The sequence below is a fragment of the Letharia lupina genome, assembly GCF_014066315.1.
Source record: "Letharia lupina isolate WasteWater1 chromosome Unknown contig_22, whole genome shotgun sequence".
Lineage (NCBI taxonomy): Eukaryota > Fungi > Ascomycota > Lecanoromycetes > Lecanorales > Parmeliaceae > Letharia > Letharia lupina.
In genome coordinates, this window is record NW_023502991.1 from 291,264 (window position 1) to 317,935 (window position 26,672).

Consider the following 26,672-nt stretch of genomic DNA (forward strand, 5'->3'; position numbering starts at 1 on the left):
GGGGTCAAGGGTTCGGTGTGTAGGAACGGGCGATGATTGTATATATGTTCTCCGGATAAGGGGAAGCTTTCGCGGGATGTAGTGGGAGACTGTCTTCAAATTCAAAGTAGCTGAGCATTGAGAGTCATGCCAAGGCAACGACGAGCAGATTGCTCATGGTAGGATCTGGAGCGATGTGTTGAGACAGGAAAACCAAAGATTGTATCGGTCTATCTACAACTTGGCCCGCCGCCTCTTCTCATTGACAATGCGTCTATGCTTCGTGAGCAATCCTATCACTGTAGCGAACGATGGATAGCTGGTGGACCACATACCTACCTCTCGCGCCCAAACTTGCTCGGCCCTGCGGGTTTATTTTCTAAGATCTGTTCAATCTCCTCCATGTACTCGGGCGTCAGCTTCGCCAACACACTCAGCGCCTTGCAATTATCGACGATCTGCTCCGGCTTCGTGGCGCCCAAGATAACCGTGCTGACATTCTCGTTCTTCGCCGCCCAAGCGAGCGCAAGCTGCGATGCAGAGCCTCCCAGCTTCTCAGCGACTGTGGTTAATTTTTTGACCTTTTCAATCTGTGCTTTGCCCTCGGGAGATTCCAGCTGTTTGATTTTGCTGTCAAAGAAGTCCTTGTGGTTGTGGAAGCGAGAACCTTCTGGGATGCCATCATTATATTTGCCCGTCAACAGTCCACTAGCCAGCGGTGACCAGATCGTAGTGCCGTACTTGAACTGGTCGAACAGCGGGGCATATTCGACCTCGAAGCGCTCGCGGTGGAAAGCGTTGTACTGCGGCTGCTCAGCGATAGGAGCAATGAGGTTGAATTTCTCCGCAATCTGCGTGGCCTCCATGATCTGCACAGCAGACCACTCGCTCGTGCCCCAATAGTATGCCAGGTTCAGGTTCCTGATAGCCTGTGTAAAGCCCTCCACGATCTCCTTCATAGGTGTAGCATAATCAGGCCTGTGCGCAAACACCACGTCAACGTATGGCTGCTGTAGCCTTGCCAGCGAGCTCTTTAACCCTTCGACGACATGTTTCTTGGAGAGACCGCGGGTATTGGGTTCCTTGCGGCCGGTGCCAAAGAACACTTTGGTGATGAGAACATATTCGTCGCGGGGCCAGGCGAGTTCTTTGAGGGCACTGCCCATTTCGAGCTCGGACTGGCCGTTGGCGTAGACCTATAGTCCGAGTTAGCGTGCATGCATTGAGTGCTCTGGCGAACTAAGACAAATGTACCTCAGCGGTATCAAAAGTATTGACGCCATGATCCCAGGCAGCTTGCAAGCACTCCTTCACTATGTTTCCCTTCTGTGTGCCACCGTAGGTAAGCCAGCCACCTGGAACGGCTGTCAGAATCGTCTGTGTGAGGTAGGATATTGCCCGCTCATACCAAGAGACAAAATTGAGACCTTGAGGCCGGTTGGCCCGAGGTGGCGGAAGACCTGTGTCAAATCAGTATCGCCGGCTGCATTATAAGGTGCGGACCGCATAATGTACCATATCCTTAGGCTCATATTTAGATTCGACAGCCATTATAGAGGGTGGTATTGGTAGATGTCGCAAAGTTTGTGTATACAAATTGGTATGTGATGAGGTGTAATAAAGGCTTGGGGAGGTTGTATTATTATTCATGTTGATTTTCGCACCACTGTGACGTCACTGACGTCTTTTCGCAGCGAGCTAACGTACCTAAGTGCCTAATTCTCACTAGCCTAAGGTACTTTTTTCGGCAATGAAGGGGAGCCATTACATGATATTGCCATAAGCTGATGAGAAGATAAAAAAGATAAAGCCAATCACCCCAGCCCCATCCTAGGTCACTGTTGCCAGCTTAAGCAGATATATTCCCTGAGACACGCACCAAACTCCATCTCTGAACTCTGAACCGTAGCGTCCTCCGACTACCCTGATCCATCCGCGCCGATAGCCACATGAAAGAAATGGTATATCGACGTCAATGGTAGACCTCTGCAATCCCTTCAGGCGGCATTGCCGAATTCTCGAAGGGCTTCCTCGTATACGGAAGCAGGGATAGTGGCAATGAATGCAGCAGCAGCACCCAGCAAGCCGAAGCCCACGCCCATCACGAACTTGCCAATACCTCCAGGCGACGGCGATGACTTCCTGGCCTTCTTACGAGCTGGTCCTTCAATGTCATCGCCTTGAACGGTCGTCGTGATTGATGCTGAGCCGACAGCGGGCTCAGCAGCACTCCCTTGAGATATAGAGGCGGTGGGAGTCTGAAAGATGTTTTCCCTAGGCTGAGCGTCAGGTAGAGGAGTGTCTCGATCTACGAGTCCGAGTTGACGCTGCGTGGTATTATCTTCACCGGATTGCCACATGAAATCAGTGGGGTCGACGTGTGATCGCAGTCTGTGAAGGGAATAGGGTGAAAAGACGGCCTCGGAATTTGCCTCTGCGAAAGTCCTCTTGGAGCCAGAGATGCGTGTCACGGGCGGACTTGGTTTAGGTGTGTTGGGTGTAGCTTCAACGTCATCGCTCCCATTCATTCCTCCATATTTCCTCTTGAAAGACCTAGGATTCTCAGCAAGGTAATTCTCGACAAGACTTGGAATCGTGATCTTGGATGCTTGCTTTCCGGTCCGGGAAAAACAATCGGCATTCATGATCATGTCGCCGTTCTCTTCATGGGGGTCAGCCCATGTGACGGTCGGCTTCTTGTGCTGATTCTTTACATGGCCTGGCTTTGGCGAGCGGGGTGTGGGTACCGTAACCTTTGGCTGACTGCTGAACGGTCCCTGATCGTATAAGCGAGGTTCCGGGCTCTGGAGCTCTGGCCAGGAGTATGCTCCAATAGGTTCTTCGCGAGATGCTGTATTGCCTAGAGCATGCTCCGTGGAATGAGAGTGAGTGGTCTTGGCGGCCGCAGGCCATTGGGAGACAGGAAAATTATCAAGGATGTCTCGACCTAAGCTCGTTTTTGGGTCGCTCGCCTTTCTAGCTAGTGCCGCATCTGATGGACTGGGTGCCCGCTGAGCCCATGCGGAGGACGGCCCGGCAGGCTGGCTTACGTCGATGGCGTCGCTAACGCTGAGATCACTAAGATGAGGAGGACGAAATTCATCGAATGGAGGCGTTAGCGTTGTGTAATGCGGTTTTTCACTGCCGACTTGGAAAGTGACTTTGGGCTTAGAGCTGTTTGGTATTCCAACATTGAGGATTGAAGGCTCAGGGAAAGGCTCCAAGTTTTCGTCGAAGAAATCTGGATCATAATCAAACCCGTCGTCATCCTCGCTGTCGAAGCCATCGGTGGCCCCAGCAGTCGAGTCAGCAAGAACGTTCGTTGGTTCGTGTCCTCTTGCTTCATCCTCACTAGCCATCTTGGCCTGGGTCTCAGGGATGATGCGGTGTCTCTGAGTCTCCGAGTCCCGATCGCTCTGTTTCTGGGCTACACTCATCATTGTCGGCATTGTCACAGCAGACGTTTGAGGAGCAACTTGCGGGTCATCCCAGACCCTTGATCGGTTCGGCTGATCAGCTTTTGAAGGTTCGTAAAACGGTAAGACGTCCGGGCCGTCATCTTCGCTCTCGGTATCCACATCAGTAACATCGGTACATACACCTTCGAGGTTAATAGGGTTCTCCTGAGATGTACCATCTTTGGAAGTCTCGGTCAAAAGATCTCGCAAGCTGGGGCCTTTTAGGTTGAGACCGCGCGTCTCGCCGGGCGCTGGCCCAGTTTTAGAGCTTTGAGCTTCGCCTTCGGTGTTGTTGTATGCTTTTCCAACGGCTTGACGATCGGGTGTGGTGGCTGCAGAAACCTCTTCTTCATCGCCTTGGACGGACGACGCGATTTGTACCTCTTCTTCTTCTTCATCCTCCGAGTCGACTTCATCATCCGTAGATGGAACGGAGAAAGTATGACGGTGGGAATCGACGATCTGAACGGAACCCTCTCGAGATGGTTCGGAGGAGTGGTCAAAGTCATTAGTGAAGGGAGGGCGACTGATGGAAGCCGTATGCACTAGTCTTTGAGCCTCCATGACTGTAGTGGAGTGGCTGTCATGCACCTCACTATACTATATCAGCCACAAAATTGCTAGACAGAGATGAGGGACCAACCTGCGAGATTCCCACCTCGAATGAACACGGAAATCTTTGGCTGGGTATGTGACTATAGAGAGTGAATAAACCAAATGGCATCTTAGAAGCGTTTGCTGGTGGAAAGGAGGACCCACCTGCTCCGCTTGTAACTCTCTGGCCGAATGTGATGACCTCTCCGTCTACCACAGCAAATTCCACCCCAGCCTCCAACCTCTGCTTGTCTATGTAGGTGCCATGGGTTGATCCGCAGTCTTGTAGGTAGATTTCCTGCATTGTGATCTTAGCATTTCATTCTTATTACAGTCGGCAGTGTTGACTCACCTGCTGGTTACAAGAAGCTGTGAATTTTGCATGGGTCCTTGATAGGATCGGATATTCAAACCATGCATTGTCTGGAGCAGCAAGGAGCCCTTTGCTGGGGTTCTTGGAAGCTCGGCCAACGCTGACGGATAGGTTATCTGGGGTGACTGCAATAGTCCGGTGGTTTTGCTTCTCATCTCGTCCGAGCGGTACCAAAGTAATTTTGACTGTGTACCGATGTGTCAGCATCAAGTAAGAGTCAGAAGTCGCTTTTCGGGTGCTGTGTGCGGGCAGAAATCGGAAAAGGATCACCATCTCAACCTGTCGGCGAGGCTCATCCACGATGTCGGAGGGATATGAAGGAGCGACTTACCCTCCATATTGTTGTTAGACATTTCCATGTACTACTACCAGCCAGAGATCTCAGTCAGCATATGTTGTTGCAGCTCGAAAGCTTTTCAGGCCAGGTTGCGAGGAGCACGGTTAACACTGACTTGGCGAGATGACGAGTGTGACTCGATTGCCGGCCCGAAACTTCTCAACACACAGGCTTGGTAGTCAGTATAACGGACTCTTTGTCCGCGGTATTGGAGTACTGTCCTATCAAGGAGAATGTATATTGTTCATGACCGTCGAGGGAAGCAGGAAGTTGTCGAGGAGAGATGAGGCAGCCCGGCGATGGATGGGTCACTTTCTATCTTGGTGGGGTAAATAGGGCTGCCAAGACACTGATACGCTAGCGCCATCTCTCGATCATGGAAAGTCATGCCCAGACCATACCAGGCTTCGAGACTACGAGAGGCTTCGATGAGAATATTCGAAGACTTGCTATCTACATGTACTTCCCAGCTCTGATGATAAGTACAGATAATCATGGAAAGCTGCATTGATGTTAAAGCTAGGAACAAGGCACCCCGCAGACTCCCGGTCCACGTATCCAAGTACATCTAAAAAGAAGGCTAGCGGTAAATTCTGTGCGTCAAACCGTGAGAGTCTCTTGCGAAAAGGCGGATCAAAAATTTGCTGAACATTTGCCGCCGCCTAGATGCCGCATTTCGAAAAGAATGAAACCCTATCCAACCTCTGCCGTGAACCTTTGCAAGCTGAGAGCTAGTGCATCGCGTCCAGTCCTCCTTGCAGCTCCTGTTCAAGTTCCATGCCATGCATTTGCTGTGAGTGTGCTGCTTCCTGAGGCCTTGGGTCCTCATGAGACCATTGATTGGCGTTTTCGGGAATAGGCACATTGATCTGCCCACTCATTTGCTGCTGCGGTTGCTGTACGCGCACTTGCTGTCTGAATCGAGCCACTTCGGCAAGGATCATTTTCCTCATCTCAGGCACATCCTCTACGACTTCAAAGTGGAAGTCGAACGTCGTTGCACAGGAGGGCTCATCCGAGGCATCGTGCCAGATATGCAAGTAGCGGTGCTCAAGCGCTTCCTCGACAGAGATTCGAGCGGATGGATCGAAAGCCAGCATCTTATCCAATAAATCCAAAGCATCGGGGTTGGCGTTCGAGAAGAGCCGCAGGAAGGGCACTTTGGGCATGTAAGGTAGATTGCGGACATACTCTTGTGCTCGAGGCGATCCAATCCGTGACAGTGTTTCTTCGTTCGGAGTTCCGAGATAGTGGAGAATTTGGTTCAGCTGGTCCACGTAATCTCTTCCTTTGAAGAAAGGTCGGCCACCCAGCAGCTCGGCAAGAATGCAGCCAATAGACCAGACATCGACTACTCTGATTAGCTGGATCGGCTCTAGGTGCAGGAGGCATGGAGAAACACACTTGCTTTAGTATAACTTTGAAAGCTCAACATGATTTCCGGTGCCCGATACCATCTTGTGGCGACGTATTCGGTCATGTAGCCTGCGTTCTCTTCTGGATCCATGGAAAAGCCTCTTGCAAGACCAAAGTCACAGATCTTCAGCTCACAGTCTGCGTTGACCAACAAGTTGCCTGGCTTAAGATCTCGGTGGAGGACGTTCGCTGAGTGAATGTACTTCAAGCCGCACAGGATTTGATAGATAAAAGACTGAAAATGGGCATCGGTCAGAGGTTGGCCAGATCTGATGATTGCTGCCAGATCACACTCCATAAGTTCTAGGTAGAGTCAGTAGGGAGCTCGCTATGGGCTCAATTTGTCCACCTGCCTTCATAGAGATACGTCTCATTGAAGTTGTCCGGCCGAGGGATGTCCATATCGTAGAGGCATGTTATCTTGACAGGTCCGTCAGCACTGCTGTCAGAAAGTCGAACTTTTCGACGACACTCTTACATTGCGGTGACCTCGGAAGTGCTGTAGAAGCTTGATCTCACGCAAAGCCCGCTTTGCAAGGATCTTCTTGCTGAAAACATTGGTGACTTTCTTGATTGCGACACCTTCACCGGTATGGTTGTTGGTGGCCGCGCTGTGAGCTGAGGGTTAGCAGATCCACTGGAACCTCCCGAGCAGGATGGCCCAGCGTAGTGCTCGAGGACAATGCAGCATCCTTGGATACCAGAGATCAATGACGAAAGGACTGAGTGACATACCACACTATGCCATAAGCTCCCTGCCCCAGCTCCTTTGTTACGTTGTATCGCTCGTCGACAATGAAGTCTTGATTGAAGACCTTGAAGACTTTGCGGCCTTGAAGGTCAGCCATATTGTCCCAGTGTGACTAGTTAAATAGTCGGCAAAAGGCAAACGATGGGAAAGATTGTGCGCTTATATCTTTCGGATGCGGTATGGCCAAGGCTAGTTGTGTGTCGCGCGTGTCACTGGAAGGGAGGTGTGAAAGCAAGCTTGGCTATGAGTAGAAAAGGACAGGAGTTCAGAAAGTGGCAGATGCCACGGACACCGCTGGATATATATTATTAACAAGTAGCAAGGGATCAGCGAGGCTATGTGACACAGCTGTGGGTTTGAAACGGTGGAAATGGAAATGGAAAGGTGGTGGGGAAACGAATGGCCGAATGGTAGGGCTGAGCAGGGGTCCGACACTGTTCTGGTTCAGCCCAAAAAGGCGCACTAGTCTCCCGATCGCGCTGTCCAACACCTTTCTAGCTTAAAGTACCTTAGCTTATACCCGTCACTTTTCCAACCTTGAATGGCTTCAGCTCCTCTTCAGCTTCTGACTCCTGACTCCTGACTCTTGACTTCTAACCCCTGAAAAGAATAAGAGATGCTAATCATGTCCAGGATGTTGCTTGTTCAAAAAGATTAGCCCGCTCCAATCAAAACCCATAACTTACTTATTTGTGCAGATCTAGAGAACAAAACTTGCATTGGCCTGAAAAGCTATTCAAATTTACTGAAAAATAGCCTCTTCCTCGCCGAAAATGTCAATATATTCTCCTGCCATGGTCCCGTCCAATAACCTTCCAACATCCAGTCCGATCCTCTTCCCAAACTCCACACCATTCTTGACCGCCTGAATCGCGTCCTCCTTTCCAATATCGTGCTCGTTCAACACTTTCACTAGGTCGCCGGCTAGGTCCATTCGAGAATCCTTCCAGATGAAGCACGAAACTTGCGAGGGACTTATAATCTCTGCGCGCCATTGTGGCATCACCGACTCGAGGATGAGTCCTGTCACCACCTTTGACATCCACTTCTTCACTGCTTGAGGCTTCAGGTGCTCCCCAGGACTATTGTAATACTGCCATGACCAGAGCCTCACCACATGCTGGAGTGTGTGGTAAATTTTCTCAATCACAATGTTGAGAATTGATCGAATCTCTGCTTGTATGCTACCTGGTTGTTCGTTGACAAGCTGAGATCGTGCCTCCCATGGCAGTATAAGCGCATCGACCAGTGGCCTGTACTCGGTCCGCTCCTTCTCCTCCACGATGCCCGGTCGTCCGAAACTAAGACTTCTCAGGCATATCGCAGTCCGTCTCGCTATCTTCGTCTTTGTGTATGACTCGGTCGCATTGATATCCACATCCACACGGTCTTGCATGTCTTGGAGGAACATGACATTCCGCACGCCGGTGAACTCGTTGTTGTCGATCATTCGCAGGATTTCGAGGAGCTGCTCGTCGTACGCCCAGCCATGCGCTCCAGGGTCGTGGCAATAGTTCTCTGAGATGATGGCATCCTTTAAGTGTTGTGCTTGTGCCGAAGTCCTATATTTGCTGTCTCCAAAGAGCCACTTCCATTCTCGGAATTGCTCGATCTCTATACCGCGGAAGATTGCGGTTTGATTCGCTTTGAAGATGCTTTGGTTGATTGCGCTACTATTGATCAATTCGGAAATGTTCCGCAGGTGGATGTGTTGCATCAACTTCAAGACCAAATCGGAAGGCAGCTTTTCGAAAGGGGAAGGGCGCTGCTTCTGTTTCTTCCGTCGCTGATGGTTTGCCTTATGATCCTTTTTCATCTTTCTCATTGTCCAAGCCATCCTCCTTGTTTCAAGATCTCGTGCAAGCTGTCTCTTTTGGTGTTCGGTCTGCATGAATCGCTTCGGCTGGGGCCCGTATGGATCTTCTCCATCGGAATCGCGCACGCTGGCGGCATTTGCCGCTTGGAAAATGTCGTGGGATGTCCAAATTGAGGGCTCGGCAACTGGTGTCTCTGTCGAGGACTCCCTATCTATGAAGTCACGCAGACGCAGTGCCATCGCTGCGATATGCTAAGAGCAAGGCGAAGTAGTATGTTTGCTACACAAGAGGTCAGGTCTTGGATCTCAAAATCGTGTGAGCAGACGTTTGGGATGAAGAGCCTTACTTGAAATAAGTCAAGTACCTTACTGGTGAAGTGTTGAGTCAACGCCTGGTGATGAGGTAGTCCGGTTGTGTGATGATCTCAAAGAGCTTGGGTCGATAAGTGTCGTTGAGGAAATTTGGCGATGGCTGAGGTAGCTGACGAGATTTAGTATTCTTGAGTCGAAACCTCTCCATGTGTGCGTACATTTTTTTTTATATATCCTGATCGCGTAAGTAATCGAGATAGACTTACTGTTGTGGTGAGAAGCTTTTTCAGTGTTTGGGAAAAGTTCTGAAGTAATGGCGACAATGCTCAACGTGGGACCTATGCTGATGAATGATGATTGCTAACAGGAAGCTAGAGAAGAAGATGCTGATGAAGATGTGCGGTGAATGCTATCTTGTCTCAAGTAAGGATCTCTGTTGTATTTGGCGAGAATTGTGAAGGTCTCTTATTGTGCAGAAGAAATGATATTTCCCGTTCCCTCATATGCTATGTACACTTTAGAAATATTCGACTTTTTCTTCTGACTCAGATAACCTTCTCATCCCAATTCTCTCCAAAAATTCATTTTATTGCATTTCTTTGATAGTTTGCCTAAATGGGTCAAGTACGAAGCCAAGCATGCCAAGGACCTCAATTCCCTCTTCGAAACAAAGGGAATGGATTCAACTTTGAGTCGCATATGGAGCAATTCGCTCATGTTGGACCGGAAAGCCGAAGTTCTGGCCTAAGGACCTCCCAGCCTGGCCCCAGCAGTGACTAGATATGCTTCGAGAAAGCAAATGGCTAATGTTCAGTATACCGTTCTCGGGGAATGCGCGCACGGGTATGATGCCCAGCAGTCCGTATAATACAGACCCCTTTTCCCCTTACCTCCGGATGGAAGAGCAGGACGATCCTTCATACTCAAATCAATGGACACGCTCCAAACCGCACACCCTCCATCCCATTTTGTGAGGGAAGGCACGATGAACAACATCACGCTCACCGCCTGCACCACTAGCAGCGGCCCTAGAAACATGACATCTAACAACCCCGTCCTTCCCATTACCACAAGGCATGATTTTCGGAAATGTAATCGCAGCAACACTCGTCGCCGCCTTCCTCGCATGTCCCCTATTACATTGGTGCAGGAGCTGCTTGTGGAGTCTATAAAATGCCTGCGTGTAAAACCTGTCCCGCTCCTTGGAGATTTGTAATGGTCTGATGGCCGGCGGTGAATGGTTTTAGGTAGTATAGATGGGCTAGCTAGATGATAGAAGTGGAGAATCTTACTATTGTACGTTCACTGATGTGGACCCCATGAAAAAAAACTCACCCTCAGTTCTGATGTTCATTATCCACGAACACTGTGCATTCATTTTACTCTCGATATCACCTTGAAGAGGTGTCTCTGGCACTATGGATAGTTACTTCCAGCTAGACTAGTCTCAACGAAGATCTCTTCCACCTCAAGTCTAAACCTCTTTTCTTGCATAGCTCAAGGACATATCACCCCTGTAGCCGAAAACCCTTCAAGCGTAGTGGATTCAATCTCCAATAGCTGCTCCTCCCATCGCAAACCACTACTCCAGTTCTCCCACTTGCAAAAGATGCCGGACTTCTCTTTCCTGTCATTGAGGCCGCGTTGTACTAGTACATTGGTAGCATGAGTGGTGTGTTAAGACGCTGGTGACATCGATAAGGGGCTATGGAAGGTATAGCTTAATTCGAGTGAGAGAATGTAGATGCGTGGGGCTCCAGGGTGAAGAGGGAAGGGGAGGATGGTCTCCATGCGATGAGTGAAAGAGTCTCGCCCTTACCATGTTGGATGAAAGTCGCCGACTACATTTCAGCGTCAGCGGATGGAGAATTTGGAATCGGGGACTCTTTGAAAGAGTACGGGGCGGCCGGTCGAATGCAGCGTGTGAAGTGGAGAAGTACGATATAGGTATGGATGAGGTTGGGAAGGCGCAGGAGGGGTAGGAGATGGCTCTAAGGAAGATCAGGGCGAGTCGTGCACATGAACAACATCGAAAAGGGCTGGCTGTACAGAAGCAGTGATTCATGTTTGGACATTGGTCAGCCAATTCGTTGTCGTCCCTGCCGAAATATGTGCACCGTTCGCTTGAGACTCCTATCCGATGCAAATAGACCTTGACAAGTGAATGGTCCACTCTTTTGCTCCGGTGCACTACGCTCTACCGTCCATCCATCTCAAAGCGCATCCCAGTTCTTGTAGTATCCTACAAGCTACTATATTGCCTCAACTGGACAAAGACTAGAGAAAAGGAGCCTCCGACTTGGAGGATTTACGACTGTGCAACGCTTGACTAATTAAGTCACAACAACGCACAACGAGATGGCAACGATCAACGGAATCTCCGGGGCTTTCTCCACTCGGAGTAATTGGCTTGCTATCATTCATTGCGGCATGACAGCTCCGGCGTATTACGCCAAGGCAGTGCGAATGGTCAACGACATGAACGACTCTCTCGCCATGCCTGGGACGAAAGGAGCAGGGCCCGAGAAGGGCTGAGAGGATTGAGCTAGCATGGCTACTGTATGCAAGTAGTTCGTTTGTGTGGAAATGATATCATAGAATTACCTTACTTGCTGCAATTCAAACTTCCAGCCCCTTTTGTGAGATTCCCGCTGATCTCACCGCACCCCAACCCCTCCCGCATAAGGCTGCACTCAAAAAACCGGCAACATCGCCACGGCACTCTCCATATCATCTCTCCCAATATATCGAAGCTAATGCTCTCGTAAGATACGCTCACGCTGCGTATACATGAGACTATAGACCACGGTGGTTTCATCAGGGCTCACGTATTGCAACAGAAGGCATCTCGCTCAATGGACGAGAAGATCCTATCGGGTGCCCCGCCATGTACACGCAAGCCGGCGCAAGGGTCTGTAGGACCCTACAGGTCTGGTTGAGCGGGGCTACGTTCCACACTCTGCTAGCAGTTCTCGGAGCCGTCATAAAGACAGACACAGGCAAGCCAAGACTGACACAGTAGGCCGAGCAAAGATTTCTTAGGTCTTCGAGCGCAGATTCTCTGGTGCTCATGTCGTTCCCGTCAGCTGGCCAGATGGGTGCTTGGATGTTGGAAATCTCTTGCAATTTGTCTCGATTGGCTTCTTCGATACGTGCCCTCGGACGGTGCGTCAAGAGGCCATAAGTAGCACATATATGATGACTGTCGACGTCGCCTATCACTTCAGGAATCTCCCTAGGAGCTCTGCCATGGCCCGCGGAAATCGCGAAAACATCATATCTCATGGCGCGCGAAGTTTGACAGTGGGACTTGTCAAGAGATCGTTCAGAAGTACTGGAAAATCTCCAGAATGGTTTTGTGGTAGATGTCTTTCAAGGGGTTGTGGTCGAAGTAGTTTTGCTTGTCGTTGGGATAGTTGAGATAAGAGGATAGCTGGGCGGTGTTGTTGTCAACTTGGAGTGGGTTAGCGAAGATACTGAGCAGGGAGGCCTTCCAAGATAGGATAAGCAAAAAGAGATACATGTTGGCTGAGTTGTTGCACAAGAGTCTCAAGTCTGTTGGCAGGAAAATGAGGTCGAATGATCGATAAGGATACAACGGGCGCGAAGACAATGCATGAGCGCAAATACGTCTGTCGCGTCGAACGTGAGACGCCATCCTTCTCCTCCTCGAATGGGTGTACTAGTACAGGGGTTAGCTAAAATCTATGGCATAAGTTCGTAACTCGGTCAGAAATTTCCCAATGTTACTGGGTAGTAGCTAGCCAACATAAGCCAACACTCGGATGCCCCAGCAAAAAGTATCAAGGTAAACGCAGACTTTAACGGGGAATCTGAAGTACCGGAGAACATAGACTAAAGTATTTCTACCCTCATGTCTGCAATATTCCAACTTTTCTACTGAAATTGTAGGTCATGTCTGCGCCATCCTCAGCTCCTCTTCTGCGATTCCCTTCTAGTCCATCGAGGTCTCCCCTTGCGAGGAATCTAAGCCTTGCAGAGGCTACTTCTGTACCTGTTCTTTATTCTCCGGGAAATCCGTTTCTCAGGTTCTCGTATTTCGACTCCGGATATGTCAATGTGTTGTTACTATGATCCATGTGCTCTCTTCCGAATACCGAATTCACCGCTCCGATCAAGCTTTCTGCGCCACCCTTATCCCCGCTACTCTCCCACCACATTGCACCTCCAAGCGTCTGCTCTTTAACGAAACCAGCCTTGTACTCAGCCATCTGCCTCGTATCATAGCTCACCATAAGCTTCTTCTCCGAATCATAGCTCCAACTCGCGCCTATTGCACGATCGATCTCTTCACGTGCACTGGGGTGAGGCAATGCTTTGTAGTCCCAAACGCCTTGCTCCCAGCTACCCTCTCCTGTGCCAGAGAAGGGCCTGCCAGGACCATCCGTCGAGGTGAAAGCTCGGCCGTAAAGCGGCATGCCCACAACCATCTTCGACTTGTCAATTCCTTGATTTACATAGTAGTCGAGCGCTCCCGAAGTCGAAAATGGCGTACTCGCGGGGTCGTTCTTGCTCGGGAAAAGATTGGCTTGGTGTCCAGCATTTTTGTCCCACGAGCCAGCGTAGTCGTACGCCATCAAGTTCCAAAAATCGAGATACTGGTCCATGGCTCTGAGATGCATCTTCTCATAGTTTTGGGGACCAGCTGGACAAGCTATGGTGAGCAGATACTTGCCTTCCTCGTGACTTGACCTGCCCGAGTCAAGAGCGGCTCGAGTCTCTTTGAGTAAGTGGACAAAGTCCTGTGCTTCGCTATCGCTTTTGGGATATTCCCAATCAATGTCTAGCCCATCGAGTCCTAGATCCTTGACTAATTGCACCGCAGACTTGGCAAACGTCGCTCTTCCTGCTACAGTGGAAGCTGGCTGCGCGAAATTAGAGGAGTATGTCCATCCGCCAATTGAGAGAAGGACCTTAAGATGTCGATGTCTCTTCTTTAGTAGAAAGAGCTGTTTGATGCAGCCATAGACGTTTGTCCCAGAATCATTCCAAGAATCGCTTGGATAGTGCTTGTCTGTGTCTGACCAAGTATCTGTGAGATAGACTTCACCGCTATCGGGCCGGACGTTCGCAAACGCGTAGAGAATGTGAGTGAGCTTGTCAGCTGGGAGGTCTTGTGGGTTGTGACATCGTCCATAGATGGCCCAATTCACAAAGTATGCAACGGCTTTGTACCCATTTTGGCCTTCCATACTGGCTGCAAGGTAATCGGGACTAGCCTTTGGCTCAGCGCTTAGGTCGAATATTTCTTTGAACTGAGGGAGCAGATACTTTGTGAATAGCAGAGGAACAGTGACTAGGCCGAAGCCAAAGCATAGATAGATAGCGAACAGTCGAGCCAGGATGACGGGGATGAAGGATTGAGATCAGGCTCAGAGGGTTGTTGGTAAAGATGCCAATTTCGGCATTTCGGCCGCCGAGGCTTGGCATATATACGTTTGACCATTACACTTATCATGCAAGCACTTTTTTCAACATCTACTTTCTCATCAATCTGATAAATAGAAATGTAGGGGGTACTTTTCAAAAATACCACTATTAACTTAAGTTCCTTGAGACTACACTACCGTCCCATTGCCGATTCAGAGACTTGTATAAACCGAGCGAAGACAAGGCCTAGCCGCCATTCCCGGCCCATGCACATGGCACCCATGAGAAGATCTTGAAGAAAGCAGCCAGCACTAAATCCTTGCACCATGCCCATAACCCTACCTATGTCCTGTCTTGGTCCGTATACCACCTCTGCTTGTACAGCCATATCACAGCCAAAGTCACTGTGTTGATGATGCACGATTGGGTGTAGACGGAATGGAAATACCGGTTTGTCTCCTTCTTCCCGAAGGGTTCCAAAATGTGTTCAGAAAGAGGCGACGGTAGATGGACATAGAAAAACTCGCTAAAGGTACTAGAAAGGCATGTTTGCCAAATTTACCTGGCGCACCGATGCCCGCTTTCTTGGCCTCTCGCAGTCAACTGGGGACCGGTCGCAGTCGCATACGAATAGAGCTGAAACTTGCTCTTTATCTGATAGACTGAATACCACCGCGCTTGAAAACGTGCAGCAGCTGGTGACGGAGTAAATCGTGAAGCGTTAGCAATATTTTTCTTCGTCCCCGCCGACGAGATCGATCATGCTCATGCGATGTCTGATTATAATATGAACACTACGATTTCTGCGGAGCTTAATGTTTGGCTCGTCAACTGTTGAGTCCGCAGAGACTAGTCGAGATGGCTATTGCTCGCTGGAATCAGTACGAGGCGTTGCTGATCGTGTGTTGCGGCTCTACCAGTGGAAGAACCATTGGTCGAGCGTGCTCGGATCATGTGCAGAGGGTGACACTATATGCTCTCGTACGACCAAGGAACCTTTTGTTTTCAGCTGTTTAAAGACATGTCAATGCGTGTCTTGGATGAGCCGTCATGAAAAGGACTGAGTAGGTGGAAGACAGCGCGCCTTTTCCCGTATCTATTGTAAAACGCTGAAATTGCGAAATGGAGATTATCGAGGGAAGCCCATCTTGTGCTTTTTCCTTTGCGCGAATCTATAGCATGTGCAACTTTCGACCTCGGCTGAGCTATAAACCTAAGAACCTCCGATCAGAACCCTTAGCCTTGCTCCCTCCACCGAGTGTGGGTGGGGCTCAGGCTAGCTCTACTCATATTTGCAAGCATTTTCACTGATCAGCGCTGGAGATGATGGAGCAGGGTACGAATTGCACCGACTGGTGCAGCTAGCGACCCGAAAATGGCTAGACATGCAAGGTGTGACATTAAAGTGGGAAGAAAAAGCATTGTCAGTTGTTGCAGACATGTTTCCGACCGGTGCATTCGAAAACTGGACGACATGTGAATCTCTCCTGCCTCACGCACAAAAGGTTATTCAGTACGGAGACGCAAAGGGAATATGTACAGCAAGGTATTTGAACCTTTTGTCGAACGAGGCTCACTTTGATTGGCTGCAAGGGCGGTATGAGATGGCCTGCTTCCGGATTTCAGCTGCTGTTGATGTACGAAAGAAAATCCTTGGATCGGATGGGGTCAAAGGACGCTGGGAGGAAGCAGAAAAGCTACACGTAAAAGTATTGGAGGCGAGAAGAGGAATCGTGAAAGCAGAGCATTCAAACACACTGGACAGCATAAAAAACCTGGCAATAGTATATAAGAAACAAGGACAGTGGAAGAAGGCAGAGAAGCTGCATTTGCAAGTATCAAAGGCTAGTAAAAGAGTGCCTGGAGAAGAGGATCCAGATATATTAGGCAGCATGGAAAACTTGGCAACAACGTATTACGAACGAAGTCGATGGAAGGAGGCGGAGGAGCTGCTTATGCAAGCGTTAGAGGCGAGGAAAAGAGTGCAGGGACCAGAGCACCCCGGCACGCTGAATTGTATGGCCGGCCTGGCATTGGCCTACAAGGGACAACATCGTTGCAAAGAAGCCATTGCATTGATGCAAAACGTTGTTGATTTACGCACAAGGATTATCGGTGCAAATCATCCACTTACAGCAAGATCCGTCTTTTATTTAGAAGACTGGTTAGATACTTGATGTCCCGTCCGATATATAGACAGTTCTATTTCTGCCGCTCGATTCATTGCAACTGTTCTGAGCTGGTCTCTCGGCAAGAAAACCACGATCTCTCTCGGTGCACAGCCGAAACCGTACTGCGCGACTGACAAAGCTTCTTGATTTGGCCCAATATTTGCTCATGGACACAGTGCATCTCTCTCGCGGCAAAGGTACTTCAAGCACCTCTAGACATTGGACTCTGCAGAGATTACTAGCTATTGAAACATGTGACATTCATCACGGCACAGGCGTCCAGACTTTAGAGGATCTACCAAGTCAGAAGACGAGACTTTGATAGAGCTGTCCTCCAACGCTCAATCATTTTGAGCTCGGGTTCTGCAGTTTTAGGTAGTATGGATCTGTCGTCGTTTTCCTACGCTTTTACAGTTAGGACATTTGCCATCCCGAAACTTAACACCAATAGCAGTTCAGGAGCCCATGCATGGCCAAGGCGTCATCCTATCATTTAGGAAGAGGGTCAAGCTGCTACGCCGTAAGCCGCTCTGATATGATCTATCCAGAACCTGCGACGAAGATGCGGCATCTGCCCGAGGTCTCTATATTGATTGTATTGGCTCTAGAAATCACTGTCTTCGCGGCACAAGAGGACGAAAAGCATGCGTCTTTCTAGTCACTCCACTTTAAAAGACATTCGGATACAAGATATTCATAAGAGCGCGCCATCGCCCTTGAGCCCTGTCGCATAGCTCTGCTCAGATGGCCTCGAAGATACCCTCTGCCCAGGCCATAACCGTCCACCACTCTCGAGCTTTAACAAGTCGCGGCCATAAGGTGTGCCTGGGGCGGAGTCGAAGGACCGGTGGCATGAAGCACTGAGTACCCCAGACTGTCACACCACCGTGTCCAATCGGAGTGAGAAAATGCTTAAGATGTAGAAGAGACGTAAACAGCGCCTTCAACAAGGACTATGATCCAGGTGGAAATGGAATGATGGTGTGGTCGCAAGAAGATCGTCGACTTCTCAAGCTGAAACATTGCTAGAGAGTTTCAATGTCAATCCCCAATGCTTGAGTGTTGGTTACGGAAACAAGAATGCAGTATTGCTTTAGTTGCTCGAAGTTAGCATTGTACCCAAGATACTATCGTGTGTCGGCGCTGCTGTTTGGATGGTATACATTTGTAGATACGCCATAGCCTCTCTAGCTTATGAGAGAGTATCATTGGTAGTGCCATTCTGGCGGGGATAGAACCTACTGCCCGCCGCCGCTGAAAGAGAAGACCAATCGTCAGCCTACGATCGAGTAGCTATGTGGGGATAACTTTCAACGGTGGCTTACGCTTTTGGGAGGTTGAGAGTCCACCACGTGCCGTCAGCGCGTGGTCAGTGCCTTGAACGGAGTGAAGCGGACAGGGTCGCTGGTGAGTGGCAGCTGCATGAGACCATCAGTGCCGCACTTCTGACTTAGTCGTCTTGGGGCTAAGCTCGAGCTTACGGCCGCATGAGACTGGTCCGTGGTTGGCTCTCTTGACTAACCCATTTGTAGCATTCAGAGTCAGAGGGGTAGCGCTGGCCTGAGATGCAGCCGGAAGGGCCACTTGGAGAATGCTGATAAGGCGGAGTGTGTAAGAAGTCTCCTTTCTGTATTTCCAGCCAAATCTGCAGAAAGGGGATCCGAACGCTTTAGATAAATAAGGGTGCTGGAGGAGTTCTCCTGCTGTATTTTGAGACAATTCCGCATAATACGAACTGGACAGCATCAATAGCCAAAGATGCGAGAATTTTTCTTCGATGCAGGTCATAGCTGCGGAACCGACTTCGCGGACACTAACTCGATCTGAGAGGTGATACTTGCATCACTTTGAGGGCTATACATGTATCGAAAAGAGGTGTACAAGTATGAAGTCGATAGCTTTTTGGATGGTGAATTCCATTTGTAGGTCGAAGTGACGAACAAGCCGAACGATACAATAGATACAGCCTTTAAGGATTATCATCGTGATATCCCCGTTTTGAATATGCTCACCAAGCTCCCTTGACTCTAGCCTAGGTCTTTTGGCCCCCTAAGAAACCTATGACACAATCCATTGACATTACCATTACGAACTCATCCAGCGGATCTCTGGACGTGCTTTTATGTAGCTTTACATCTTGAAATGCGGCAAAGAAAGCCTACAACAATTTCTTGGCTTCCTGAAGACCCGCTCGCCCTCATCCACCACTATCAAGTCGCAATTTTAGCTCAATCACCGCATTCAGGATTGAAGGATTGCTAGCATGAAATATCGCAAGCTTTGCTGGTTTCGTATCATCGTTGCTCTGTTGCTCGGTGTAAGTGCAGCTGAGAGGCAGTTTTGGTCGAATCATCCATCCGCAGTCAGGATCGAAAAATGGTCAGGATGAAACGGTGCACGCCTTGCTGATAGTTCTTGAACGAATCGCAACGGTGCATATGACGAAGACTGCCGCGTGGTGTGGTCTTTACGGGAATATTTACATAAGGTAGCCCCTTACGACCCCTCGTCTAGGGGTTTTCCGGCCCGCATGCCGCTGTCACACCGAACTTTACCGTAAAGTATTGAGTATTCAGAGCCGCTTTTTGGCAGACATCGGCCAACGTCGCGCAATTTCAATACAGTGGAGAGCGGGCGGAGCCCAATTAATTGCAAGACCAACATCTTCCTTTTCAACAAACACACCGACGTGATGAACCTCTGCCGTACAGCAACCCTATGCTGACATTGGAATGCCTGAATGGCTTGACTACAAGACAAGGCATTGAGGAGAACAAGACTCATATCTGGGGCAATGACCCCTCCATTCTGCTCAGACCGGTCGAAACCTCCGTCGCAGACTTCACCGTTGGCAGTGGCGTCGACATATACACGTCAGCAGTCCTCCCAGCCTTCGAGTCCGCCCAGTACGAGATCCTCTTCGTCACATGCTTCTGGGCCCATTCGGCATCTTTGAAAAAACTCTGCTCTACACTTGTTAAGCTCTCCGACAGGGCTCACTCCCAATCCACGAGCACACCCAAGCTACGAGTAAGCCTCTGCTTCTCCTCCCGCTCGTTGACCCAAAAGCTCTTTCATGCCTCCTCCGCAACCGGCTACGTATACCCGCCATCAAAATGGCGCTCGCTCGGCCTGCCGCCGCCAGAAGATCTGGAAGGGTTGAATCTACAAGTCAAAAGTCACTTCGTTTTACCCTTCAGCGTCATGCATCCTAAATTCGTCATAATTGACCGGCAACGAGTCCTCCTACCCAGCTGCAACCTTAGCTGGGAGAGCTGGCTTGAGTGCTGCCTACCACTGACTGGTCCCATCGTCAACTCGTTCGTCCAGTTCTGGCAGCATACTTGGGGCCGCAATGACTGGGCTGACTTCCCAGCCACTTCTCTTCCCTACCGAGCATCCTCAGTCGTGACAAACCATACAGCTCTCTTCCTCCCATCTCCGCACCACCGTAACCCACATTTTCGGCTTCTGCCATTCACGTCTTTCGCGCCACCTCCACCTACGCCTCTGAACGCGCTTATCCTATATCTCTTTTCCCGGGCTCGGGACAGCATTGTTTTACTGACCCCGAACCTTACCTCTCCACCCGTGATATCCGCTCTCCTAGAAGCCATAACTCGAGGCGTCAACGTCACTGTAATCACGAACCGCCGCATGATGATACTGGAACAGCTTATCACCTCCGGTACCATCACAGAGCTATGTGTGTGGAAGCTTCGTCGGCGCTATGACAGAATGAGCCGCCGAAAAATGTCGCCATACCACTTCGAGGACGCGGAAAATGGAGTAGATGCTCGAAACATTGGTTCGTTACGAGTAGGCTACTACTGTCCTACAGTTGAGTACAAGAGGACGCATATCAAGTGCAGCATCATCGACGATCGGGTTGTCGTTCTGGGTAGTGGTAATATGGATCGTGCGAGCTGGTACACGTCTCAAGAGCTAGGTGTCGCCATTGAGGGCGAAGAAGTGGTAAAGGGGGTTTGGAAGGCCATTGAGGGGAGCTTTGAAGAAGAGATCTGGCGAGGCGTTGACTGGCTGTAAAAGGTGGCATCCGCGAAGAATGTAAAAGATTCGGCACACTCTGCAGCATTCCACCCTTTATGGCTAGATCAAGCGGATGGATTTTTGTAGGCATCTGTCTAATTACATTTCGGTGTTGTAGGTCACCATGACACTGAATCTCCGCGGTGATGGGGTTCTAAATGTGGACAGAGAGCTTGACGCGCCTGAGCTGAAAAACATGGGCCAGTAAGTCTGCTCGACAAAGATGGCAAGATGGGCAGCCTAAATTTGTCTAGATTTCTCACCAATCATACGGTCGACATCTTCGTTGGCGCCGAGCGAAAGCAATCCCATCTGCACCGCGACTTGCTCTGCGATCGATCCGACCACTTCACAGCCTGCTCTACAGTAAAATTCGAAGAAGCGCAGCAGAAGCAGCTCTCCCTACCGGAGGATGACATTGAAAGCTTCGATCTTTTGGTGAAAGTGACTATACGGTGCACCTCTGAAGAAGACTAGCTCAGATAACGACCTGCCGGTATATCTGGCCCTCGAGGTCTTGAACAACAAGCTATGTTTGGAGCATCTTCAGAACGAAGCCACGGATCTCACTCTCAGATTTCATCGTACAAACACAGTAGTTCTTGGGTGAATAAACGTTCGATGTACACAATTGAAAAAAGCGAAAAAAGCCGAAAGAAAATGGTGATTTGAATCGGAGCGTCGGGAAGCTCGCCACAAGCCCCAGCTTGGATACGATTCGGGCGTTTGCCCGGGGAACTTCACGTTGCCCATTCGGGGACGGGACGATCTGGTACGTCAGGTATGCCTAAAATGCGCCCTACACTGGTTCTCGATTCCTCGCGGACTCTCATCCGGGTCTGCCATGCCATTGTTTGATTCGTCCTCCTGGTCCCCCAGTACCTATTGTACCCGCATCCTCAGACTAGTCTCACCGCACCCATCTATCAACCTGTAGAATCAACTCCCTGCTGTCTCCTCTACCAGGCGTGCGGTTTCAAAGAGCCAGTGCTCGTCCGGAGCTTGGTTCTTCAATAAGTCCAGCTCTTTTCGGGTAATACCTTTCACGAGGCGGAGTATCAGAATCTTGTGGAAAGGAGGAGGATTTAGTGCTATCTTATAAGGTTTATTCTTTTTGGCTCGCCTAATAGAAGAACCCATACAACAGGACAGTTTGGTGTTGGGGAAGATGCGCTGTTCGTAAGCTTTGAAATTTTCCACCTATTAGCGTAAGCGTAAGCGGGGAACTTGCGTCGTTGGATTCTTGATATACCAGCTCGCTGTTTTGCATTTGTGCGCGGTCAAGCTGTATGAATCGACCACCCGTGACATAGAGGTCCTATCCGGGCGTAATCACCGCTTGAACCTCAGCCATTGAGTACCTTCCACTCAACAGCCACCATGTAGTTCTCATGTCCCACCTGGACCTCCCATGTAGGTTCTCTTATGCCCACTATGCAGCCCACTTCGGCCTTTGTCTCGCCCCTCCCCTTCCCCACAAGCATCCATCTCTTGGCCCCACTCCTTTCCTGAACGAGAATCATCCCCTCATTCGGATCCTCCGCCCGACACTCCCCAGCTCTAAACCTCATATCCCAAAACTCTTCCTCACCTCTTCTTGCATGAGACCGATTGTGCACCTGCTGTGAGGTCTCAACGATCCAGTCTCGGACACTGGATGCAAGTCCACCAGGGATATATTTCTGGCCTCGACGGTGAGGGGAGAAGAAAGCTGGGGTCGCCGTCGTAGGAGATGGAGAGCGTGGTGGAAGAATCAGGGGAGGTCTGGAAGGTATTGATGGGGTCCCGGTAGACTTAGGCCTTGGCAGAACAAAGCGTGGCTGAGCATGTGGGTTCAAGTCGTTATAAGAGACTGCCTCATGATCTTCTCCTTCTATTGTAGGATATGGAGGCGTCGTTGGAGGCGGTGATGGAGAAGAAGACTCGGAGGAGATGATGACTGCCTCTGGAGGATTTGGACGGCGGCGCTTCGATGTTGGCTGTGTAGGCCGAGCGAATGTAGATTCATCGTTCTCCAGTCCCTCAGTCTCCTCATTATCAGATCCCGTCTCCTCAATATCTTCCCGACTCCTGTTCCGTATTGCGCCAGCCAAGTGGGGCCGTCTGGAGAGGGGTGAGGCGTGCTGCGTTGCTACCGCTGCATTCTCAGTCGTGGGCTTCTGGGTAGAGCTGAAATTGAATCTTGGCGCAGGGGTAAAGCGTTGAGATGAGATCGATTGAGGAGCTCCTTGCTGGAAGCGAAGAGATGAGGATGGTTTAGGTGCGGGATTGGCAGGTTTCGACGTGATGAAGCGGTGGGGTGAAGGTGTCTGCGCTGTCAGCCAGAGCAGGCTACATGGCGACGTGGCAGCAGGCTTACTATTGGAGGCGGCGCCATGGCCGACTACGGTGTACTGTTCACATGTCCGATGTGGTTTGGAGCAGGAAGTCGCGAGGATCTACCACATACCGACTCAGCCTTACGAGATATGTTTGCAAATATTTACCGGTCGTCCTAGCGCCGCTCTTTTTCCATCATTCACTCATGTTTCGATCATGATGTTTGTGAACTTACAAGATCTCGATCTTGTCGCAAATATAGAGTAGGCTCTGAAGTCGCGATCACTTCACACATCTTAACCATCATGTCTCACCTAACCAAGACAATATCGCTCTGAACTGAATTGAAAGCATCGCTCGACACCGTCAGCCATGACACCTGCCTGAATTTGGCTAAATATCGAAAACGCATTGACTGTTTTCAAACTACAAGTCTCACACTCTACCAACTCCACCAGCTTTTGAGTCTCACAGTCGAAAAGCCGTCCAGCACATCCACCGGGTGAGTATCCGCGCCAGACGAGCAGGTAGTGGAAATTTCAGCCCTGACAGTCCAGATAGCTGAGAAAAAATGTCTCAAATCTTCACCACCCTTCCCCTGGAAGTCCGCAACGAGATCTACAGCCATGTGTTCCACTACGACTCGATCACGCCTAAATCTAATAACACCGGAAAGCTCCTGCACTTGAATACACGACCTGAGCTCGACGATACCTTCTTGTTGTACAAAACGTCTGACCCGCAAAAGTTCCTCGCACTTCTTTGCGTCAATCACCAGATCTCAGACGAAGCAGCGGCTTTCTTCTACGGCAAGACAAATTTTCACGGCGGGTGGCATGAGGTCGCAGCTTTTATCAAAGGTATTGGTGCTCACCGTAGAGACATGATCAGAAGCGTGGAAATTTCGCACCCAGCTTGGCTAGCATTCGCGATCGACAAAGACGAAAACTTCGAACTGCTAAGCGGACTGCCAAACCTTCGAAGAGTGCGCATTGCTGCCTCTGTGCGCGGTTTTACGCACCTGCAGAGAGCACTCATTCGAGGTGGTATCTTGGAACTTGCTGGGAAATTTGACATTGGTGTCTATAACACCTGTAATAAAAGCAACCTGAGCGATGCAACACCACCTGTTCCACAGTTTTACACAGATAGATACGTTTGGAGCTGTGCTAGGGGTACGACTCAGTGGACGGGCGGAGAGCGCATTCGAACAATTATTGCTCAATCTCAGACCAAACGTCAGTGCTGGGTCCTCACCGGAAATTCTTGAGTAGGCACCAGCCGTCATGTGACAGCTAGCTAAAGATGACTTGGGGCATGCATTCGAGAGAGAGCGATGGTAATGGCTCTTCATGTCCAAGCGAGCATCAGAGCAGTATATTCCCCTACGAATAAGACAATCTAGCCCAAGCGAACAACCTTTGAAAAGGGTCTTCAAGAATAATAGGGAGAGTGAGGTCATGTGGCAGAAAGATAGAACAGAAAATTGGATTACCTGGCACCAAGAAACACATTCGATACTCCACTCCTTCTATTTTTTCTTCACGAACGCATCTTGACTTGGCCCATACCATAGGAAATTTGAAGATTGCGGCCAATCTGTGCAGCGCCAGGCAAGGTGCAAAGACCTGTGGTAATTGGTGCCATCCCAAAACTTTGGAGTATCGGTAAAAGCAAGGACCAGCACGATACAGTCCTTTGATTTGTGACTGCTATGATAAGCTGTTCTGGACAGCCGAGGCTCCGGTGTATCGAGTTTCGAAAGTTTCCTTTCATTCTAGTGTACTCGTATATGCCTTTTCTCCCGTTCGATAAATTTCCGCCACTTGCCCTTCGATCACCAACTCGGTGTTTCCCAACTCAACTTGTGGACATCGGGTGGAGATCGAAAACGTTGCCGACGTTGAGGCAGACTTATCTTTCCAGCTTACAAGATTATATCGGCACAAGGAAGTCAAGTGAAGAGCTGAGGGTCACAAAGCTAGATCCATCTCCCATCGAACAACGAAGGAGGTAGCTCCGACCCAAATGGGTCTTCTCCTCCCCGTTGCACCGCCTGAGTTTTTCGCAACGCGTCTCTTGTTTCATGAAAATTTTCTTTTCCTTTCTCGACGACCTCTTTTATTATTTCATTGGCCCACTCGTCGGCGCTGAGGATGACAGGTCTTTATGAAACGGCGACTGGACAAAGAGATCCACCGCTCGTACTAGATCTTCTCCCCCAAAACGCTGCCTCTTCCTTTTGTTCTAACTCTGCAATGAAACGTACAGCTGGCGCTAAGGGAACTTGGGGATTTTCACAACGCTCTGTCTCTGCATTTCTTCATCGAGGCGAATCAGTCCGTCAGGGTCCGCATCTTTCTCTTGAGAAAGTCCGTGAAGCATGACAATGATAGCTCGACATATTGGAAGTAACTTGAAGTTTCAAGTGTTTGGCAAACACTCATGTACGGTTTCCCAATTTCTCCACGTTCAATCTTTCCAAGAAGCAGAGATGCCTGATCAACGAGCGACCTATGTGCCTGTAGGATACCAGAAATTGTCGTAGGGCCAGTTGAGGTGGCGCGGATCGGATTCGCAATGAAATGCCCAAACTCGATATTTGGGTGTTTATGATGGAATCATTGCCCGTAGATAGAGCCGAAGATGAAAAGTGGACAGCGACCGTCTTCCTGAGCAGCATGCACCCAGTAGAGCATCGTCGGTACGTTGCAGAAGTCAGAAAGTTCCCATGAGTGGGGAGTTTGCGGCGCTGAGCTCTTGAATGTGAACATCAGGCGTTTCTCACTATCCCAGAGCTGGTGAACTCGTCTGGCGAATCCGACATGTCTGTACTCCGTATTCGCTGTAAGATCTCTTTATGACCTTCCCCAACTCCGACCTGATTTCGGATATTGCAATGACAATAGTAGGGTCCTGAAAGCATTGGACAAGACATTCGGTTGCCGAATCATCCGGAGAAAGTAACTCCCGTGGCAATCAGCTTGAATGTGTAGAAGCGGTGAACGCCATTTTGGGCTTGCAATGCAGAAGGCCGGCAAGTCGGAATTTCTTGGCTGGATACCTGAGTTGGAGTCTAGCATACGCTCCATGGTGAGGGAATATGAACCAGAGCTGCAGAGAGTCCTCTATTCCCTATGCAATGTGACTGAGCCAATGCTTTGACTCGACTCAGAGAGTCTCGGGTAGCTTACGAGCTTACCAAGCTTGGTGAGCCAACATAGTTTTAGCGCCTGTTTCCTGACCTAGTCTACTTCTGGGAAGACCCTCATCGCCGGTGCGCGATATGTTCCAAGTGGCAGGAAATACTGCATGGGGCTCCGATATGGTGCAGTCTTTGCCAGTCATGGCAACTCGGATTGTTGATCGGCGAAAGCAGCTCCGTCAGAGCATTTGGGGCTGGGGAAAATGTGTTTGCCAAGGACTCTCACTAATAGCCTGCCTGTCGTTTGATTGAACACTCGGGTCTTTGTCTGTCCTAAGCTGCCTGGTCATGCCAGCTGTTTGATGACATCGGCTGAGATGTGAAGCGCCTTGTGTGTTTGCCTAATAGACCAATTCATCATTCTGCTTTCTGATAGTGCGCATCGAGTCATCCAAGTTCCTCATGCGTCGACCCAAAATGCTTGCCGGAATTCCTTCACCCGGTTTTCGCAGCCTTGTCTGCAGCTGTCGATGATCGAGCATCCATTGCTAAGGTAGGAT

At 49.8% G+C, this 26,672-nt stretch overlaps 10 protein-coding genes across 10 annotated transcripts; 4 read left to right on the forward strand and 6 right to left on the reverse strand.

Moving 5' to 3' along the window:
- Nucleotides 1-314: 314 nt before the first annotated feature.
- Nucleotides 315-1,530, reverse strand: HO133_005711 (uncharacterized protein; the record flags this gene model as incomplete). Its single annotated transcript, XM_037296618.1, has 4 exons — nt 315-1,175; nt 1,234-1,334; nt 1,388-1,439; nt 1,495-1,530. The coding sequence occupies 4 exons, from the start codon at nt 1,528-1,530 to the stop codon at nt 315-317; spliced, it is 1,050 nt and encodes a 349-aa protein (XP_037147799.1).
- A 446-nt stretch (nt 1,531-1,976) lies between these two features.
- On the reverse strand, nt 1,977-4,763 carry HO133_005712 (uncharacterized protein; the record flags this gene model as incomplete). The annotated part of the gene is made up of 5 exons (XM_037296619.1): nt 1,977-4,032; nt 4,081-4,132; nt 4,197-4,329; nt 4,384-4,589; nt 4,736-4,763. 5 exons carry the CDS (start codon nt 4,761-4,763, stop codon nt 1,977-1,979), a joined length of 2,475 nt encoding a protein of 824 aa, XP_037147800.1.
- A 709-nt stretch (nt 4,764-5,472) lies between these two features.
- On the reverse strand, nt 5,473-7,005 carry HO133_005713 (uncharacterized protein; the record flags this gene model as incomplete). Its single annotated transcript, XM_037296620.1, has 5 exons — nt 5,473-6,092; nt 6,146-6,460; nt 6,511-6,577; nt 6,636-6,768; nt 6,893-7,005. 5 exons carry the CDS (start codon nt 7,003-7,005, stop codon nt 5,473-5,475), a joined length of 1,248 nt encoding a protein of 415 aa, XP_037147801.1.
- Nucleotides 7,006-7,650: 645 nt separating this feature from the next.
- HO133_005714 (uncharacterized protein) lies at nt 7,651-8,964 on the reverse strand (the record flags this gene model as incomplete). The annotated part of the gene is made up of 1 exon (XM_037296621.1): nt 7,651-8,964. One exon carries the CDS (start codon nt 8,962-8,964, stop codon nt 7,651-7,653), a length of 1,314 nt encoding a protein of 437 aa, XP_037147802.1.
- A 4,094-nt stretch (nt 8,965-13,058) lies between these two features.
- On the reverse strand, nt 13,059-14,249 carry HO133_005715 (uncharacterized protein; the record flags this gene model as incomplete). The annotated part of the gene is made up of 1 exon (XM_037296622.1): nt 13,059-14,249. The coding sequence occupies one exon, from the start codon at nt 14,247-14,249 to the stop codon at nt 13,059-13,061; it is 1,191 nt and encodes a 396-aa protein (XP_037147803.1).
- A 1,617-nt stretch (nt 14,250-15,866) lies between these two features.
- HO133_005716 (uncharacterized protein) lies at nt 15,867-16,604 on the forward strand (the record flags this gene model as incomplete). Its single annotated transcript, XM_037296623.1, has 1 exon — nt 15,867-16,604. The coding sequence occupies one exon, from the start codon at nt 15,867-15,869 to the stop codon at nt 16,602-16,604; it is 738 nt and encodes a 245-aa protein (XP_037147804.1).
- A 2,712-nt stretch (nt 16,605-19,316) lies between these two features.
- Nucleotides 19,317-20,645, forward strand: HO133_005717 (uncharacterized protein; the record flags this gene model as incomplete). The annotated part of the gene is made up of 1 exon (XM_037296624.1): nt 19,317-20,645. The coding sequence occupies one exon, from the start codon at nt 19,317-19,319 to the stop codon at nt 20,643-20,645; it is 1,329 nt and encodes a 442-aa protein (XP_037147805.1).
- A 127-nt stretch (nt 20,646-20,772) lies between these two features.
- HO133_005718 (uncharacterized protein) lies at nt 20,773-21,125 on the forward strand (the record flags this gene model as incomplete). Its single annotated transcript, XM_037296625.1, has 2 exons — nt 20,773-20,852; nt 20,903-21,125. 2 exons carry the CDS (start codon nt 20,773-20,775, stop codon nt 21,123-21,125), a joined length of 303 nt encoding a protein of 100 aa, XP_037147806.1.
- Nucleotides 21,126-21,587: 462 nt separating this feature from the next.
- On the reverse strand, nt 21,588-23,025 carry HO133_005719 (uncharacterized protein; the record flags this gene model as incomplete). The annotated part of the gene is made up of 5 exons (XM_037296626.1): nt 21,588-21,688; nt 21,794-21,848; nt 21,901-21,966; nt 22,010-22,957; nt 23,008-23,025. 5 exons carry the CDS (start codon nt 23,023-23,025, stop codon nt 21,588-21,590), a joined length of 1,188 nt encoding a protein of 395 aa, XP_037147807.1.
- A 513-nt stretch (nt 23,026-23,538) lies between these two features.
- Nucleotides 23,539-24,237, forward strand: HO133_005720 (uncharacterized protein; the record flags this gene model as incomplete). The annotated part of the gene is made up of 1 exon (XM_037296627.1): nt 23,539-24,237. The coding sequence occupies one exon, from the start codon at nt 23,539-23,541 to the stop codon at nt 24,235-24,237; it is 699 nt and encodes a 232-aa protein (XP_037147808.1).
- Nucleotides 24,238-26,672: the final 2,435 nt, after the last annotated feature.